Source organism: Drosophila willistoni (genome assembly GCF_018902025.1).
Source record: "Drosophila willistoni isolate 14030-0811.24 chromosome 2L unlocalized genomic scaffold, UCI_dwil_1.1 Seg168, whole genome shotgun sequence".
In the NCBI taxonomy this organism is placed as follows: Eukaryota; Metazoa; Arthropoda; class Insecta; order Diptera; family Drosophilidae; genus Drosophila; species Drosophila willistoni.
In genome coordinates this window covers 1,706,270-1,723,751 of record NW_025814047.1, presented here as the reverse complement: position 1 = coordinate 1,723,751, position 17,482 = coordinate 1,706,270, and the positions used below count along the sequence as shown (strand labels likewise).

General features: G+C 35.0%; 1 protein-coding gene across 2 annotated transcripts in view; it reads left to right on the top strand.

Moving 5' to 3' along the window:
* Positions 1 to 226: 226 nt before the first annotated feature.
* LOC6643396 (protein CBFA2T3) overlaps positions 227 to 17,482 on the top strand; it is a 28,934-nt gene continuing 11,678 nt past the window's right edge. For both annotated transcript variants that reach the window (XM_002066107.4, XM_047009725.1), the window contains exon 1: positions 227 to 251. In XM_002066107.4, the coding sequence (XP_002066143.3) occupies positions 249 to 251 (3 nt within the window). In that variant the 5' untranslated portion in view covers positions 227 to 248. The remainder of the gene's footprint in view (positions 252 to 17,482) is intronic.

Sequence of the window (17,482 nt, the reverse complement as noted above, 5' to 3'; positions counted from 1 at the left end):
GTTATCGCATTGTGAACTCTGTGACATAAACAATTATCAAACGTATTATTATTGAACAAAAAGTATCTTGAAGATACTTTTTAACCACAAAACATGCCGCAAATCAATTAACAAACAAAACAAAAAATCATAGATATCAACAACTAAAACCAAAGCAAACTAAAAACTAAAATTAAACACAAAAAAAAAAAAAAACAACAAATCAACTACAATTAAGTTAAATATATATAAACTACAAATCATTCAAAATGGTAAGTTCTAAAAAAGTATCTCAAAGATACGAAGAGAGGGCAAGATGTGGTGGGATGTGGAGGGAAGTGAAGGGCATGAACAACACATGTTGATTGTCACCAGCTGGCACTCAATATATTTTCTGATTTTTATTGCCACAGCAAAAGTCTCTGCCACACTCAGTTTCCCCCAATTGTTTGTTTTTTTTTTTTTTTTTTTTTTTGGATTTTGTTTTTGTCAGTTTCACGTGCAAATTTATAAATTATTTGCCCGTTTCCCCATCCCGTACCCGACTTTAGCATTTTACGTCTGGCTTTGGTTTTGGCTTTGGTCCATGACTTTTGGTCGCGCCGCCGTCTGTTTCTGATGGCCTTCGAGTTGGGTGGATAACGGTGTGGATGGCGGGTGCCGGGGAGGGGGGAAACTTTCCATAACTGCAAATAATTGCAGCTGGATGCCATGTGCTCGTTGCTTGATTCCAATTTCGGACTATAAAATAAATAATATTCTTATTTAAAATAAGAACATCTCGATCGAAACAGATCAATTTCGTTATTTTTGCCCTTTATTTTCTATTCGTGAGCCATTTCACCTGGCCTGATCTTCGTCCTTGACGGGGACAGCTGCGTTTTGTTGTTCTCCTGCCCAATGATGATCAGAAATGTAGAGAAAGGTATCGGACGTTGCAGTGAAATGAAATTGAGCAAGTGGCAAGTGTTCAGCCAGCTGCTTTCTGGCCTTTCTCATTGTTGTTGTTGACCCAAGCAGACGAATCATTGTGGTTCCATCTAGTCACCAGCTCCCTCTCCCTCTCTCTCTCCCTGTCTTTCTGTCTGTCTGTCTCTGTCTATCTGTCCCTCAGTCAGTCATTGGCATGACACCTGCATAAACATTTTAACAGCTTGTAGGCTCACAGTCTGCCTTCTGTTTTTTGTTTTATTTTTTTTTTTCCATTTTTGTTTTTGTGTGAAACACACAAAGCGGCTAAAAGTGGCGAACAAAAGTCTATTTAAAGTATGTCTAATTGAGGAATACCCAAGTTTAAAATTTATCCATAATCTCCCCCGTTAAATGTGTGTGTGTTTGTTTTTGTGACTTGTATTTACTTCACCAGCGACAACTCTTCAATTGGCTTGAAGTTCTTAGCCACCTAAATTGAACTAATTGGCACACAGAAGTTGGCTAATTAAGGTGTCTTTTTTCAATGGTTTTGTGATCTTTAATCCACTAGTTACAAATTCAATTAGGTTTAGTTGAGTGCTTAGATAGCTAATTATCAATTTTCATATCATTAATTATGGGTAAAAACTTTATCACTTAAACTAGCTAATACAAGAATTGCTAATCGCTCACATAATCAGAAGCTAGCTAGTTATGATCACCATAAAACGTATTTAAGTAGAAGCCTTAATAATATTTCCAAGCACTTTCATTTTTAGATTTGACTTGAAATTTATGTGTAAGTGGAATAAGTTATATTTAGATCTGTTTTAAGTTGAAGCATCTGCTCTTTGTGGCTTCTGAAGTAGGTGACGATTAAAACTTGGGTACAAATCAACATTAGACTCCATGGTTTATATTTAGATCAATGTATACAACCCTAAGCACTTTTAATTATTTTAAAAAAAAGGCTTGTTAATTTTACAATTGAATAAATATATTTGTGTTTACTTTTTTGGACAGATTATTTAATTAATCTGGTAACAAGATATAGTCAAATGTTTTAGCAAAACCAAAAAATTTAGAACTTTTTGTCAACTTCAAAATATAGAAAATGTAAGGCTAATGTTAGAGGTTTACGTTTTTCATATTCATAGATGTCAACATTCTATCAAGAACTTCAAATGACTTTGAGTCATTAAGAAGAAAACAAACTTTTCCATCAGGTTGAAAAACTTGAATATTTTTACAATATCAATTTAATAAGATTTCCCGAATATTAAGATGAATTTGAATCCTAATTGTATGTGAAAGCCTTAATTAATTACTTAATTACAATATTAGGTATATAGTCCTTAAGGTTACTGACTTAAACCTAATTGTAAGATTTATTTTTTATTAACATGTTCCATACAAAATCCATAAATTAAGTTAAACTTAATGAACTTAATTAATAATAAACTTTAAGCAAAAAAAAAAGGACATTATACGATGATTTCAATACACTTCTAGTTAAAGCTAAGCAGTTATTATTCATGATTAATCGAGTAAAAAAAAAAGTAATCGACAAATTAAATATATGGTTTTCACACCAAAATTGATTAAAAAGCGCATAAATTATATTTGAGAAATTGATCAGATTTTTTTTTTCTGGGACACTGAACTTGCCCCTAAAAAATATCAACAAAAAGTGTTATGTATAGTTAAACTATATAATATATATATGGTACTATATCTAAATAGGCCAGTCGCCTAAAGCGATGACAGAGAATGGACCTTCCTTTCCGCATCCCTCAGTGATGCTACATACCACGACAACGTAGTCAATATATATGTATATACAGTACACATTTCCTTATCATCAGATGGCAGTCGTTGCTTTTTATTTCTAGACAAGAGCATTTGAAAGTTAATCTCAACGGAGATTATAAAAATTGTGACATAAAAACCACATAGAATGAATAGAAAAAATGTTTTTGAGACAAACTACTTGAATATTTGTCATTTCTATAAGTTATGTGATGGGATCAAGATCAATCTCTATTACCATTTAGTGGTAATATTTAAATTTTAACTAGTTCAAGGATATAATTTGGCAGTCAAGCAAATATTAGTTTATAATTTTGACAGTTTCAGTAATTTGTTTTGACCTGAGATGTCCATCAAGAATGAAATGAAATATTGCGCTAATTTAATTTCCCCTTTAACCATGGGCAAATCAACGTTTCAAGCCCTGTTCAATCAGCAATCAGTAGGCAATGAGGAGCCCAGCAATTTACTATTTAATAATGCAATAAACGCAGGGGAATGGCTGCATGCAGTCGTATACTGTGATTGCATTTAAAATGGACAGAGTCGGCAGCAACAAAAGGGCAAAGTTATTAGCGTAATAGTCGGCAGACATAAAGCGAAAAAATATAACAAAAAAAAAAAAAACTATATATATTTGGAATCGAATCGAAGCAGGTGAAATGCACATGACAAATGCAGCTGTTATTGGTTGGCATGAAATTAGTCCATGAAGCGACAAACACACACATTCGCACACTCGCACACATGTGACCCATCTGTAGATCCATCCTCAACTCGATTGCCTACACCATTTGGCAATCCATCAAGCGCTCAATCAATCATTAGCATTGCAAACTTTGCCTATGTCGCCCCCCTTTCCGCCCTTACTCCTTGACGATCCCATTGGAATTTTCACACCTTTTGCAATTAAGATATGCCGACAACGGCAACAGCAACAGCAACAGCAACGACGACTTTGCCTTTTGCCTAGACGGCGACGACATTGACTAATGAGACGCCATTTTGTTTGCGGCCTCGAACAGCTGAGACAACACAATATGGCGACAACCGGAAATAAGTCAATTTGCTTATTATCCCAACCAACACCGACTGCGACACAAAATGTTGCTGCTGTTGCCGCTTCAAAAAGCTCAAAGTCAAACAAAGAGACCAAAAACGAAGAAGAAAATGAAGCTAAAAAAGCGCGAAAATGTCACACACAGGCAAGCCAACTAACGGTTATTTCTCTCTGTCTCTGTGTGTGTGTGTGTGTGTGTATTGGTGTGCATACACTTAATCGAAAAAGTCAAAAACAAATTTTTGGGTTTTGCTGTCGCCTGCTCGTCGTCCTGCTGCTGCTTTCTGCTTCTAGTTCTGCTGTTCGCCTGGCTGGCTTCCTTTTTTTCTGTTTTTTTTTGTTCTTCATTTTTATTTCCTCCATAGGATTTTCTTGCTTTCCTTCTTCTTTTTTTTTTTGTTCTTGTCCCGTTGGCTTTGCCACAGCGAAAATGTTGTCGCTGCAAGTGGCAGCTTATTAAAAAGACGTGGGCAACAAACAACAACGGCAACAACAACAACCAAAGCAAAATGTTTGCAGGCGAAACGCAAAAATGTCATAGAAAAAAGTTGAAAAATATATTGGTCTATATGTATATAGTATACACATACTCTTTGCTGAAACAATGGCTTAATCTCTAAGGCAAAAATTGGAAAATTTTAGTGAAAGGTAAACAATTGTCTAACCAACAAATGAATGAATGAATATTGCTGTAAAAATGAAATGCTGTCGACCTGAAAATTGCTTTTTATTATGTCAACTGTTTCTTCATTGTTTCACATTTCATAGAAATATTGTTTATTGTTAGATGGCAAAGGTATATTTTTGTACTGCCAATAAAAATAGTTTAAGCTTTTCTATTCTTAAATTTTCTAAAAATCATTTGTTGCTTTGTCAAAGATAAGAAAAAATCATTCCATTGACTGTATGTATGTATTTGTATTTCGTAATTTAGTAAAGGTTTCTAAGGACCTAATACTTTAAAATGGGGGATCAGCAAAATATAGTCAGTTATGGATATTTATACTTTGGTGTCCCAAAAATAAAAGGGATTAGTTTTTTTTGACTCGAGAATTCTAGGATTTTTTTTCCAGATTCTAAATCTTATTGATTAAAATCGATTGATATTATCAGATCTGAGAAATGAATGAATGAGGCTGAGTTAGACCGACTTTTTAGCTTTCAAAATGACAAGGAAGTCCTTTGGAGAATCAGGATAGAATTATATATTAAAGACATACTCATAAATGTAATATTTATGGGGTCAAAGTAAGAAATTTCAACCAAAATAAATTTGGTCTTGCAATGTTGATCTTTGCTGATCTTTGCAATTCGGTAACGATATAAATGGCAAAGATCAATTCCAAATATAAGAATGTTACCAAATTGAGCTTGGCAAGATATATTATATTATTATATCCTTGCAAAGTTAGTCAGAATTAAAGGATTCAGATTATCCCAAAATACCTCATCAATATATCCATGGAATGAAGTATCTAATTATTCAGCATATAGAACTAAGCCCTAATAATTAGTCACTCGCTAAATTGAAAACAAATAGACTTATGGGCCCTGAAATCCTTGAGAAAACTTTCTGAAGAAGAACTTCATGATGAATTCAAATCCTTAATAGTATGTAAAAAGTTGAAATTTCTGGCAATTGTAAGATATAAAAATTCAGCTCAAATAATTTCCACTTACAATTTGAAATCTCGTTTTATTCTGGGGTTTTCTTTAAAAGTTATTCAGTCTACTTTATTCCCTCCTTATTCAGTTTTGCATTGTTATTCCTTGTTTTTCCTCTTCATAGACTTCTCACATTCTCTCACATGGCTGTCCTTGGTATGAGGAGTTACAAATGCTTTAACCATTAACCTTCTCATGCTTCGAACGCATCTTTATACCCAGCATCTGCGACCAAACTGTCCTCTCTTATGTTTTAAACATTTTCTAAACAAAGCAAAAAAAAAGTAGAAAAAAAGGCTAAAAGCCAAAGAGAAATGGAAAAGAAAAACGGGCCATGTCCAGTGCAATTGTAGACGGCATTTGCTGGCAAGCTACCAAATTGTCTTCCCCCCTTGCCATTCTCTTAACCCTCTTCTGACCATCGCCCACACTTTTGAGTTGAAGGCAAAACATTTGAATTGAATTTGCCAGGCAAGAGCAAGAGTGTGCCTCTCCAGGCCTTAGACAGGGCTGACCTTGTCACACACACACACACACTTGCACACACCCGGCAACCACACTTTGGCTAAAGGGGCGTCAGCCAAAAAACAAAAAAAAAAAAGAAGACAAAACGAAGCAGCTGGCACAGCTGCCGCAATATTTCTTGTGCCAGATGAAACGCAGATGATGCCCCAGCAACAGAAACTGCGCCCGCCAAGTGGCAGCAGCTGTCTCCCTCTTTCTCTTTCTCCATCTCCTTCTCCCCCTCTCCCTCCCTCTCTCTTCTTTTAGTCATGCCTTTTCTTGTAACTTGTCAAGACACAGTTGTTTGAGCTGTTGGCTCAAGTGTCTGCAACAGATTTTGTGCCAAAAAAGAAAAGAAAGAAAAAGCTATACAACAAAAAATTGATTGTTGCTGCAGTGTCATATGTTGCTGTCGGGCAGCACACTTGCAACCGGCTCGAGAGCAACATCCCAGGAATATTTGCTCAATGACATTACATCATCATTCTGATGCATGCAACATTGTGGCAAGTAACTTGTTTAATTGAAATGAATCACAATGGGAAATCTGATAAGTAAAAGTCGGGTGAACTTTTAACAACCTAAACTAAATTATGCAAAATCATTTGTAATTCAACAGATTTAATTCTAGTAAGAGAAGTCTAGACTCTAGACTGTAAGGACTAGGAGAGGGGACCTGCCAAGCAAACAGGCAAAAAGCAAATAAGAAAATGTATCTAATCTTAGACTAAATAGTTCAATTTATTAAACTTTTTAATTAAAGGAATTCAATAGTATTTAGACCAGACCCCGATATAAACTCAGGACAGAACTCATTCTGATCTCAAGCTCTGTTTAAAGCCATATACATAAGAGAGCAGTTAGTAAACTATAACCAAATTATAACTAAACTCTTTAATTATATAATTATATTCATTATATTTAATAATATTCGATTTAATTTTGTTGCATTTGTTTCTGGTAAAAAGAATATTCTTCTATTATAGAAATACTTTAGAGTTCAGTTCAGTTTATATTATAAATTATATTCTTCTTTTTCCGTTTACCTTTCCTTTGGGTCAAAAACAGAAGCAACTAAGTTTTTAATTTTAGTTTTGCTTATATTCAAACCCTTTAATTACAGACTTAAATTATTATTTCTATTATCAAATAGATTTTACATAAAAATCTGAGCTATAGCCTTACAATTCTAAGGGTGTTACAACAATTAAGTCTAAAAAAAAAACGTTATAAAATTGGGTACTTACTTTAAAGTTTAGTAAAAAAAAAAAAAGATAAAACTACGATTTCTTAATCTTAGCTCGGAAGACGTTTTTTAATTTACAAATTAAATTTATTCGTTATATATTCATATATTAGCAACATTTTTTTTTTTTAAAACATGAGGGTTTAATTAATGCTTTCAACTTTTTTCGAAAACATCCCTTTTTTAGTTTTTTTGCTGTAAAAATATGTTAAGCTGTGTAATAATTTTAAATGTGCTAAACATTTGGTTATAATTTAAGAATGCATTTTCAACTTTATCCCCTATTCGAAATTCATTTTGATCCTGTAGGTCCTGCTAATGGTCTCTGAACCGGTGGCCAAAAACAAAACCTAACAGAGGAGCTTCTGCCATCTATTAGATATATATGTATAAAAAACTAAAGCAAACCTCTTACAGGTGCACGTACAAACAATCGTGTGTGTGTGTGTGTGTGTGTGTTTGTTACAGGTTTTCGGTTAGGGGCCATCAACAGCACCTGCTGTCATTCGCAATTTTTAATTGAAAACGGCAGCCACTCGCAGCCGCAGCAGCAACAGCAGCAGCAGCAACGGCGTCAGTCGCATTGCCTGTCTAGTGCAGTCAGGAGACCTGAGGACCAGAAAGAGAGATATAGAGAGAGAGAGAAAGAGAGGGAACTGGAGGACCAGGAACCGGGGCAACATCAACGTCGACACGTGCCAACATGTGTTGCCATTGCCAGTTGCCAGTTGCCTGGTTATTGTTGTTGTTGTTGTTGTTCTTGTTATTGCTGCTGCTGCTGCTGCTGCCAGCAACAGACAGCCTGGCTGCCCAGGCAATCAACGGCAGCAACTGCGTCACGTGCTGCGGGGTAAAGTGGCATAAAAATGCTTTTCCAATCAGAAACAAGCCCAAGCCTCCTTTTTCCTCTTTTGGAGATGGCAGCTGGAAAATCTTCAATTGCAACATGGCCTCGTTTTGAATAGTTTTTAACTGAAAATTGCATTTGGCAATAAGCAACATTGGGGAATTTCATCGAGCAGCTGGCGGCCATCAGCTGGATCTCAACTCTAGGCATAATTGCTTGCCTAAATACAACACATTTTTGTGTTTTTATTTCTTGCTTCTTCTCTCTCTGTTTTTTCTTGTGGGCAACATGTGGCAGGCAAATGTTCTCCCAATGGCACTCTATCGCATTCTGTATATCTCATGTTGAGAGTCTTCTTTGGACATTTTGCAGAAGCAGTTCATATCGGAAATAAAACAGACCATAAAGCCGATTAAGCGCGACACCCGTTCAACTGTTTCCCTCTCTCTCTCTCTCTTTTATTTTTGCCATCTCTTTCCCTCAGTATGTGACATGCCATTATCTTATTATGGCTGACACTGACACTGGCAGCAACATTGGTGGCAAGTGCGAGAGGGGGGCGTTGAGGGGAGATAGGGCAGAGGATTCAACTCACACGTGCGGCAACTAGTGCAAAAATGTTGATGTTGCCACCGCTTATGTTGTTGTTGTTGTTGTTGTTGGTCGTTGTGTTTGAGTGGCTGAGTGTGTGTATGTATGAGTGTGTGTACGTATGAGTGTGTGTTTCTGTGATGTGTAATTTAAAATGATGCCGATGCTGCGGCACGTTGCAAACACACACATACGCACTCGCACACACAACCATTCATTGTGGCCAAAGTCTGACGTAGAGTAAATAGTTTTCCACGAGGGTTTCTTTAATAGTTCAATGCGATGTGTTTTGCAAATTCAATTGTCTTTATATTAGACTATGTAGACTATGAATTTCAGTCAATATGACAACTAGAAAGCAGTTAATTAAAGAAAATTCCTATAAATATTCCCGTTTTTAATAAATTTTATTGCAATTAAAATATGGCGGATCTAGCCATATATTTTGGGTTCTGTACTCGGTTATATGAAGGTAAAAATCCATCTTGAATATTCAAATATTACCAGCATAAGAAGCAAAATATCAAAATATCGGGTGGGGATATTTTTCAGGAAACTTAAATACTGAAAATCATATATTTAAAATAACCTTTTTTATTCTAAATATTTTGGAAAAGAAATATTCACTTTGTAAATTACGAAAACAGCTTTCATACTATTAGTCTTATGGTATAAGAATCCACATACCAAATTTTAATATTCTCCCTTTAATACTCTCCAATATTCATCTCTCTCGTATATGGACTAATAGATGCCAAACATTTAATACTTGCTCAGTTTTTATAGTTGTTTAGGAAAAACTCTGAATGAGAAGAGCAAATAATAAAACTTTAGTTAAGTTTTTAACATTTCGGTTTTACTCACTTTTTCGCATTATGATTATTATTAGTCGCAAAAACTTTAAATACTTAGATCAATAAATCAAATCTCTGGCTCTTTTAAGTAGTTTTTAAGAGATTTCGGGACATTTTAATGATTTTAATACACCATGTTATCCAATCACCCTACTAAATAGAAGTCACACTGTAATTTTTATATTTGAGAGTTAATTGAATGTATTGATTTTTTATTTTTGTTCGAAATTACTCATATCAAATTCAGATCGAAATGCTATAAAGAATATATATAAACAAAATGTATTAATTCTTACCATGAAAATTGTATGAATTTATGGGTTATTAAGAATTTCCTTTAACAATTTTCAAAAATTTCGTCTTTCTTTTTAATATTTTTTCTGGACTAATGTTAATCATAATTAAAGCTTAAAATTTTTAAAATCAATTTATGTAACTATTTTATACAAAAACTTAGTTTTATTAAGCTTACACTCTAGACAGATATTCAAAAGTTTATCTACTAAGCGATATTGATTATATGTATATATCTAAATAAAAATAAGATCAAACGAAATTTTACCGACAAAACTAACGGATTTTTTGTATACACTACATGTATCGGAAAAGATAAATATAAGTTACTTACTGACTTGAAAAATGCAGAAACAAATAGTTATATGTTTTTCAACTTTGTTTTCAATAACTTATGTACAATATCACAAATATGAAGATGCTACTAGGACTCAGAGTGGTTAACTAGTTCTCATTACTCTTTGCTGTCTGTAGTACTTACTCTGTAGAGTTATGTAAGTACTTACAGTAATTTTGTTAACTGCATTTGATTGATGGTAATTCACATTATACATATGTATCACCTATTAACCGATTCCAAACTCAGCCCTTTATTTAATAATTTCGATATATTTTATTTCCATTTTGTTGTATTAGTTTCGAAGGTTTTTTAATTATCATCTAATCAGATGTGGCTGAAACTTTAGCACCAACCTGGGGAGGTTCTTTGTGGCATTACCGAAACATATATTTGTCGCTCCTCTTCCCGTTTGCCGTTATCGTTCCCGCTGCGGCTTCTTCTCTTTGCTTTCTCCTACTTCAATTCCCATATCTATGTATGTGTGTATAGTCTCCTGTCTCCTGTCCCTTTGTCCCTTGTCCCATGTGTAATGAAGCAGCTGACGCAGCAAGTTGCAAAAAAGTTTTTAACTGTAAAACATACAGACATACATAGAGATTCAGGGACACACAGACACACACACACACATACGTGTTTATGTGAATGATTCTGATCCTGACACACAGGCTGTTGCTGCTTTTGTTGCTACTGCACAGGTGTCGCCGCCAGTAATCTCTTCCAGGCAGAGGCAGAGCCAGCGCCAGCGCCAGCATGGGCGCCATTTGGGCATAATGACGCACAGACACAAATACACACACTTATATAATACAATACAATGCGGAGTTCAGTCCACAGTCCTCAGTGTCCTGGCAATACACAAAGAGTCCGAGTCCGAGGTCCGAGTCAGCCGCTTGCCTGTCATTTCCACACACACACACAGAAACAGACACACATATGGCAGGACCTGTACGTGAACTGGCCAGCTTACAGCAAAAGCACATGCAGCTGTGCTGGCTGTGATTTTCCATTCTTCTACCCCCCACACCACCCACTCAACCTCCTCCCTGCCCTACTCAGACTTATTCAACTCATTGGGAAACCTCCCCCTCGCTTTCTGTTGTTGTTATTACAGTTGGCGCGCCTTTTCGTTAACTCCTTTTTCCCACCCCTCCCCTGTACAACCACCCACCATCCCTGTATGTGTGTGTGTGTGTGTGTGTTTTTGTTAGCAAAAGGGATAAAAGTATAAAATGCTTTGGTGTCCAGCACATGGCCTCATCCTGGCCCAGCATGGCCTGCTCTCGACGGCTGGTCAGTCCTTTATAAGAAAAAATTAAACGAAATGTCGTTGAAATTTTTATGATTTTTCTTCTTTCTTCGTGTTTTTTTTCTTTCTTTGCGCTAGCCTACTAATTGAAAAAATTATGCTGTCAAATATATAAATTATAAAATTATATTCTTGTTGCTATTTGTTGTTGTTGCTGCTGCCATTGCTGGTCTTAATTTGTCATGACGAGTTGACGAAAAAGAACGGACAAAAATTTTTAAGTATCCCCCCCCCCCCCCATAAAAATGGAACAATGGTAGAAATCTAAGAAGAGTCTTTAAAAAAATTTAATTGTTTTTATATATTACAGGGTCGCAGGTTTTATACCCTTTAGAAGTGAGTATTTTGAGGCTTAAATTAATTGGTTATTAGTTAGACGCAAGGAATTCCAATAACTGACTCTTTGAACTATTTGAAAATCACTAGTACATTTATCATTTACAACTAACTATATAGCCTATACAATTATATTAGGCTTATGACTAGATCTATAATATACGATGTTCTTTAACTTAATAACTAAATATTTTAAATCGCGTGTCATTTCCAAGAAATTTAAAGCCATTTTAAACTTCAATTAAAACATCAACTCTAAAAAGCAGTCTTGACTTTGCAATCTGTCTATATCTTATCTTTAGATTTAGATACGAAAGTTGCTTTACTACTTAAAATGTTGATGATTATGTTTAGTTTTTAATTTGATCTTTTCACTCCCAGAGACATCTGAATAGTAAAATATTAGTCCAATTTAAGTTCAATTTGACAGTTGATCGTAGTAAAGTCTTTCCAATTTAGTCTTCATAGAAAATATATATACATTTATTTATCAAGTGCTAACTTTTTTGCTATACATGATTATTAACTTAAAACAATAATGGGCAATGTATTCATTTCCAATGGGTAATTAGAAATCAACTCAAACTAAGCTCATGTTTTAATCCACTCATTTACTCAAATACATTCCGAAACTTTTGATCTGTATTCATAATTCAAAAGCATAACTTTTCACTAAATAATTTTTGAAAAGAATCTTGCTATTAAATTTATTTTTCTATGTAGAAGGGAAAGATTTTGAATTGCAACGACGAACATCGAATGAAATCGAATCAATTAAAATTTTTAATAATTTTCTAAAATGATTTAATTGCAATTTATTGGCCCACTGTGCCTCTCAGTTTAAATAATTAGTTTTTCTTTTAGCAACTTCGCCAGCAGCCGTTGCCAGCGTCGTCGTCGCCGTCGCCGTCGCCGTCGTCAGCAGCAGCAACAGCAGCAGCTGCCCCATCAAGTTTTGTGGGAAAAACTTCTGCGGGCGACATTTTCCATTTCGCCAAAGCTGCGAACTGAGAACTGAGAACTGGGAGCTGCTGCTCTGCTGGCACTGAGCTCTTTGAAGTGCCGGCCTTTTGTATGTGGAGGGCATTGGTGAAGATTGGGCGGTGGTTGGGCTCTGCTCTGCTCTGCTCTGCTCTTTTCTGCCGACGACAGGCGACAGCTGCTTTGCTTGAGCGACAACGGACACGGCTGCTTTTGACATTTGATTCATTCGTCATAGCCACCAACAGGAGGAGAGGTAGATTGAAAGAGAGCATGCTGAAGCAATGGCTAAGACCCAGAGGCAGAGTCAGGGCAACAGCAGCTGGCATTCAGACCAGGCTATTAAGTGAATCAGGCCCACGCCCATGGCCATGCCTCCCACACTCTTCACCTGATTTCAAGTAAAACACTTGTTGTTTACCTCCCATGCCATGTCACGCATGTTTTGCTCTTGTTAGTTTTTCTTTTACCAATTCATTTCTTTTTTTTCGTCTCTCTTTTGCTGGGCTTAACACAAACTGCTTAGAAAATCCGAAAGTTAACAACAACAAAAAATGACAATAGAAAAAAGCAAAACAAAAAATCGCTTATAACTCTACCAAGTTGAGCCAACGATTTGGTGTTACCCTATCACGTATCCTAGCAGAAAGAAGTGGTGATGAAATTTACTTGCATTTCTTAATTCTTGTTGCCACAAAAACTTTCTTTTCACCCTATCAACAGTTCATTTATGTTCTACCTTTATAGGGGGAATAAGAATATGTTTTATTTAAAGAAGAACCCAATCTTAATTCAATGAAACTCTGTTTGAATTATATGTATAGCTAATGTGTAGTGCATAAAATTTATTTTGTTATTCAACTTCGGTCTTCTAGTGTTATATTATAAAGTGATTTTAGAAAAACCTTAGGAAACCTATCCAGATTTCGTGTTCTTCTTAGTTTCTTACTTATTTCTTTTAATTGTTAGCTTCGGCATCGAGAGTTGTAGATTAAATGACATTTAAGAAGGAAAAGATTATTAAAAGTTAAAGGGGAAAACTGAAACAATGAAAATTTACCCAAAACACCTTACAAATCGTATAATCGTATATATGTACTTCGCATATGTTCTGGAATATCCCAGATCAAAAAACTAGTTTTTAATTCATCTTTCCATCGATCAATTAATATTGACAAGACATTTCCAAAGTTGTTTCAAAAAGCGACAGCCCTTTGGCTATTTAATGAGTAAAACTGCCCCATTTCATACTTTTTAATCTGTCATTTTAACTCTCGTGGAAACAATCGATGGAAAAAAGGAAAAGGATAGGAAAGAAAGGTTAACTTTAAGTATTTAAGTAGATTTTTCCACCCAATAAACAATGTTTCATTCATTCTAATTTTAGCTGATTTTATGTTTACTTTTGTATATTAAATTTTGTAAATCGAATCTAAAATATACATAACTGTTAAAATGTTAATCTCAGATCTTTATCGATTCTGTTGTCATCCGTATAACTTCATAGTCTAACCTATTCCTGGTTAAAATTGAAGTGGACTCTTGCTTGCTCTAGCTTCTTTTGTAGAGTATGCAAAAACGAGAACAAAACAGTTGACAAGTGTTTTATGGCTAACATATGCTGGGAATGGGAAATTGGGTTCGAGAGTCTGGGTCGTCATTAGTCGCCTCGGCACTTTGGCAAATGGCAGCTGCCGTGTCAAGTGTTTGTTTTTAATAGAATTTCATTTGCAGCCGCATTTTGCTCCCTCTGTGTGTCCAACTGTGAGTGTGTGTGTGTGTGTGTGTAATTTACTCTGATGCGAAACAGCTGCTGTTTGGCAAGGGGTAAGAGACAGAGAGAAACGCGTTGATTGACTTTAAACATTGCTCCCTATCTCTCTCGCTCTCTCTCTCTCTCTCTTTCTGTCGGTCTTTTCTCACAGCAATTTTACACCTTTTAGACAAAATAAACCGCAAAACCAATTTGATCGAAAGCATGAATGAAAATGAACAGGTTTTTCCGCCTTTCCACTTGTTTTTCCCCCTCATCTCTTTGGCGTTTTTTTCTTTTCTTCATCATCATCATCCACAATGAGCTTTGTTTATGCAGCACGAGGCAAGCTGCATAAACTCCCACAGTCCGCACACAGGTATTTACATATTTTAGTGATAAAAATCAACAAGAAAAAAGAAATTTTTTTCCCCCCGGTATACATGAACATGTGCGTGGTTATGGTGATTTTATTTCTTTTTTGGGTTCAAACTGGGCGGGGGATTGGGGGTTGAACTTTTGATTTAGGGTTGGCGTAATGGTTGGGGATCTGTTGAAAGCAGTTGTACAAGAAATGCATTGGCTACAAGTCAATTAGCCGAAACATTCATTTCCACACTAATTTCAGATTGCTCAATGAAAATTACCACAAGCAAAAGAGAATGAAAATACGATCGAGCGACGATTAAATCATCTAACAGGTGTGCACAATCTGTGTGGACTGCTTTACAGCTGGCCAATTTGTATTTTTGGCAATCCAGTCGAAAAAGGAATGCGGAGAATGCGCAATTATGAATTGTGTTTCATTTGTTTCAAAATATTTGGGTAATTTTTATTAAAAATAAACAAATGACACATGTAAGGTGAATGAAAAAATATAAAAAAGTTGAACATGCGTTCATTGTTTTAATTGCTTTATATTATACCCTTTTGCTTTTAATTACAACAATCATCACGGCTAATTGTAAGATGAATTGTTCCCTTTGTCTAGCCAGCACTCTGATTGAATTATTATATTGTTCGGTCATTTCAAAACAAATTCTTAACATCAGGTGCTAAAATAATTTTAACGCCCTTTATAAACTAAATTCTAGGCAAGAGGTCATGACTACTACCATAAGAAAAAGACAAACAATGGGAAGGTCATAACCGAAAGAATGTGTCATAGAATGTCAAAGTTAGCTACCCCAAACATGTTTATTTTAGGAATAGTTTATTTACAGATTCTTACCAAAGATTACGAATGGGCTACCATAAATTAAGAATTATAATTATAAGTAATAGAAAGATTACTTCTGTAGTTCTTTGAAAAATGATACAACAACTTACAACGTCATTTCAAAAGTCATATCAACCAGTTAGGAATAAGGTGCGCGAAATAAGTAAGTGGGACACTGAACGAACAGCTTTATGCCCAGGCAGGAGCTCCGGTTTCATAAGTTTTTTTCTATATAAAGCATTATATGATCACTGCTGGATTTATGCACGCATCTCGTGGATATCGATAGAGAAAAATTACTTTTTTTTGTTAATTTTAAAAGATTTAAAAAAAATTTGTTATTCAAAGTACCAATTTCATGTGCGTATCAAACCACAAATGACAGCAAAGCAATCTGTCCCATTTACTTATTTCGTTCGCAAAACTCAACATTAACTTATAAAAATTAATGTATTTGGATAACCCTGTGAAACTTTTTTACAAATTTTTGGTCATCGCTTCGGAACAATACAACTAAAATATAGAAGGAAAAGAAAAATCGAAAAACTGCATATTTTGGACAAAATAATATGATAAGTCTTTGTCCCACTTACTTATTGCGCGCACCTTATAACTTTAAGTGGTAGGGGAGAGGGCCCAGTTATGACCCGGGTTTTGAAAAACCTCAAAATTTTATCTTCAGTTCGGGAAAATGAAAAATTAAGAAGTTTAACATTTAAATATTAACCAAAGGCAACTTTTTTCCAAAGAATGTATGTTTATTTGAGTTACTCAAAAAATTTTGGAACAGATTTAATTTGGATAACTTTTTTTAACTTTAAAAAAAAGTGGCCCAGTTATGACTCAACTTAAGAAATTCACTTAAAATAAGAAAATATGAAAGGAATGTCACACGAATTGTTGTGATTTAATGGTTTACTTATTTTGAAGGGCTTCAAAGCCAAAAACAGTGAAAAACCCAAAAGAAAATGGCCATAAATGAGAACGATTTTAAGCCCTCGTCGTCCATGTCACTTTCGCAGTTTTTGCAAGCGAAATAACATGCTTGCATATTAGCGCACTTCGAATGAACATTCCCGATCGAGATCTTCCAGAATATTCTTGGACAATCTGGTCTCAATATGTAAATTTCCTTTCCTTGTTGTTAAACAACAACAAAAATGTTGGAATTTGATAATTTTACATAATCCGAGTGCAAAAAAAAAATGGGACATTACTGGGCACCCCAGCTGAGTCATAACCGGGCCATTTTATAGTTTAAAGTTTATATCTATATTTTTTATATACACTACATAATCACATAAATTTTTATAGAATCACAAAATATACGGCAAATACAACACTTTGATGCATTGCACTCACCTTTTCACTGTTGATTTCACAAAATTTTGGTACTTTGAAAAAAATGGAAAAAAACTTTTTCGCACGATTTTCAACACGATGTTTGGTACGCGTATATACAATACGATTATTAACGTTGGGGTCTGTCCAAAAACTGCAGAATGTCTAACAAACATGATTTACAGGGCTCAAACTGTCATTCAATACCGCATTTCAAAAATATTTGAGAATGTCACAACTGGGCCTGAGTCACAACTGGGCCCTCTCCCCTACATCTAATAGAAAAACAATCACAATATTTTCACGAGGAGCCTTATTAAAAAAATAGAATTTGGCTCACAATTAGCAATTTTAGTAACTTTTGATAAAGGTATTTTGTCAGTGGGAGAATTTATCGAAATTCCACAAAATCTTCCAAGATTTACATTTTGGTTTTATATAAGTC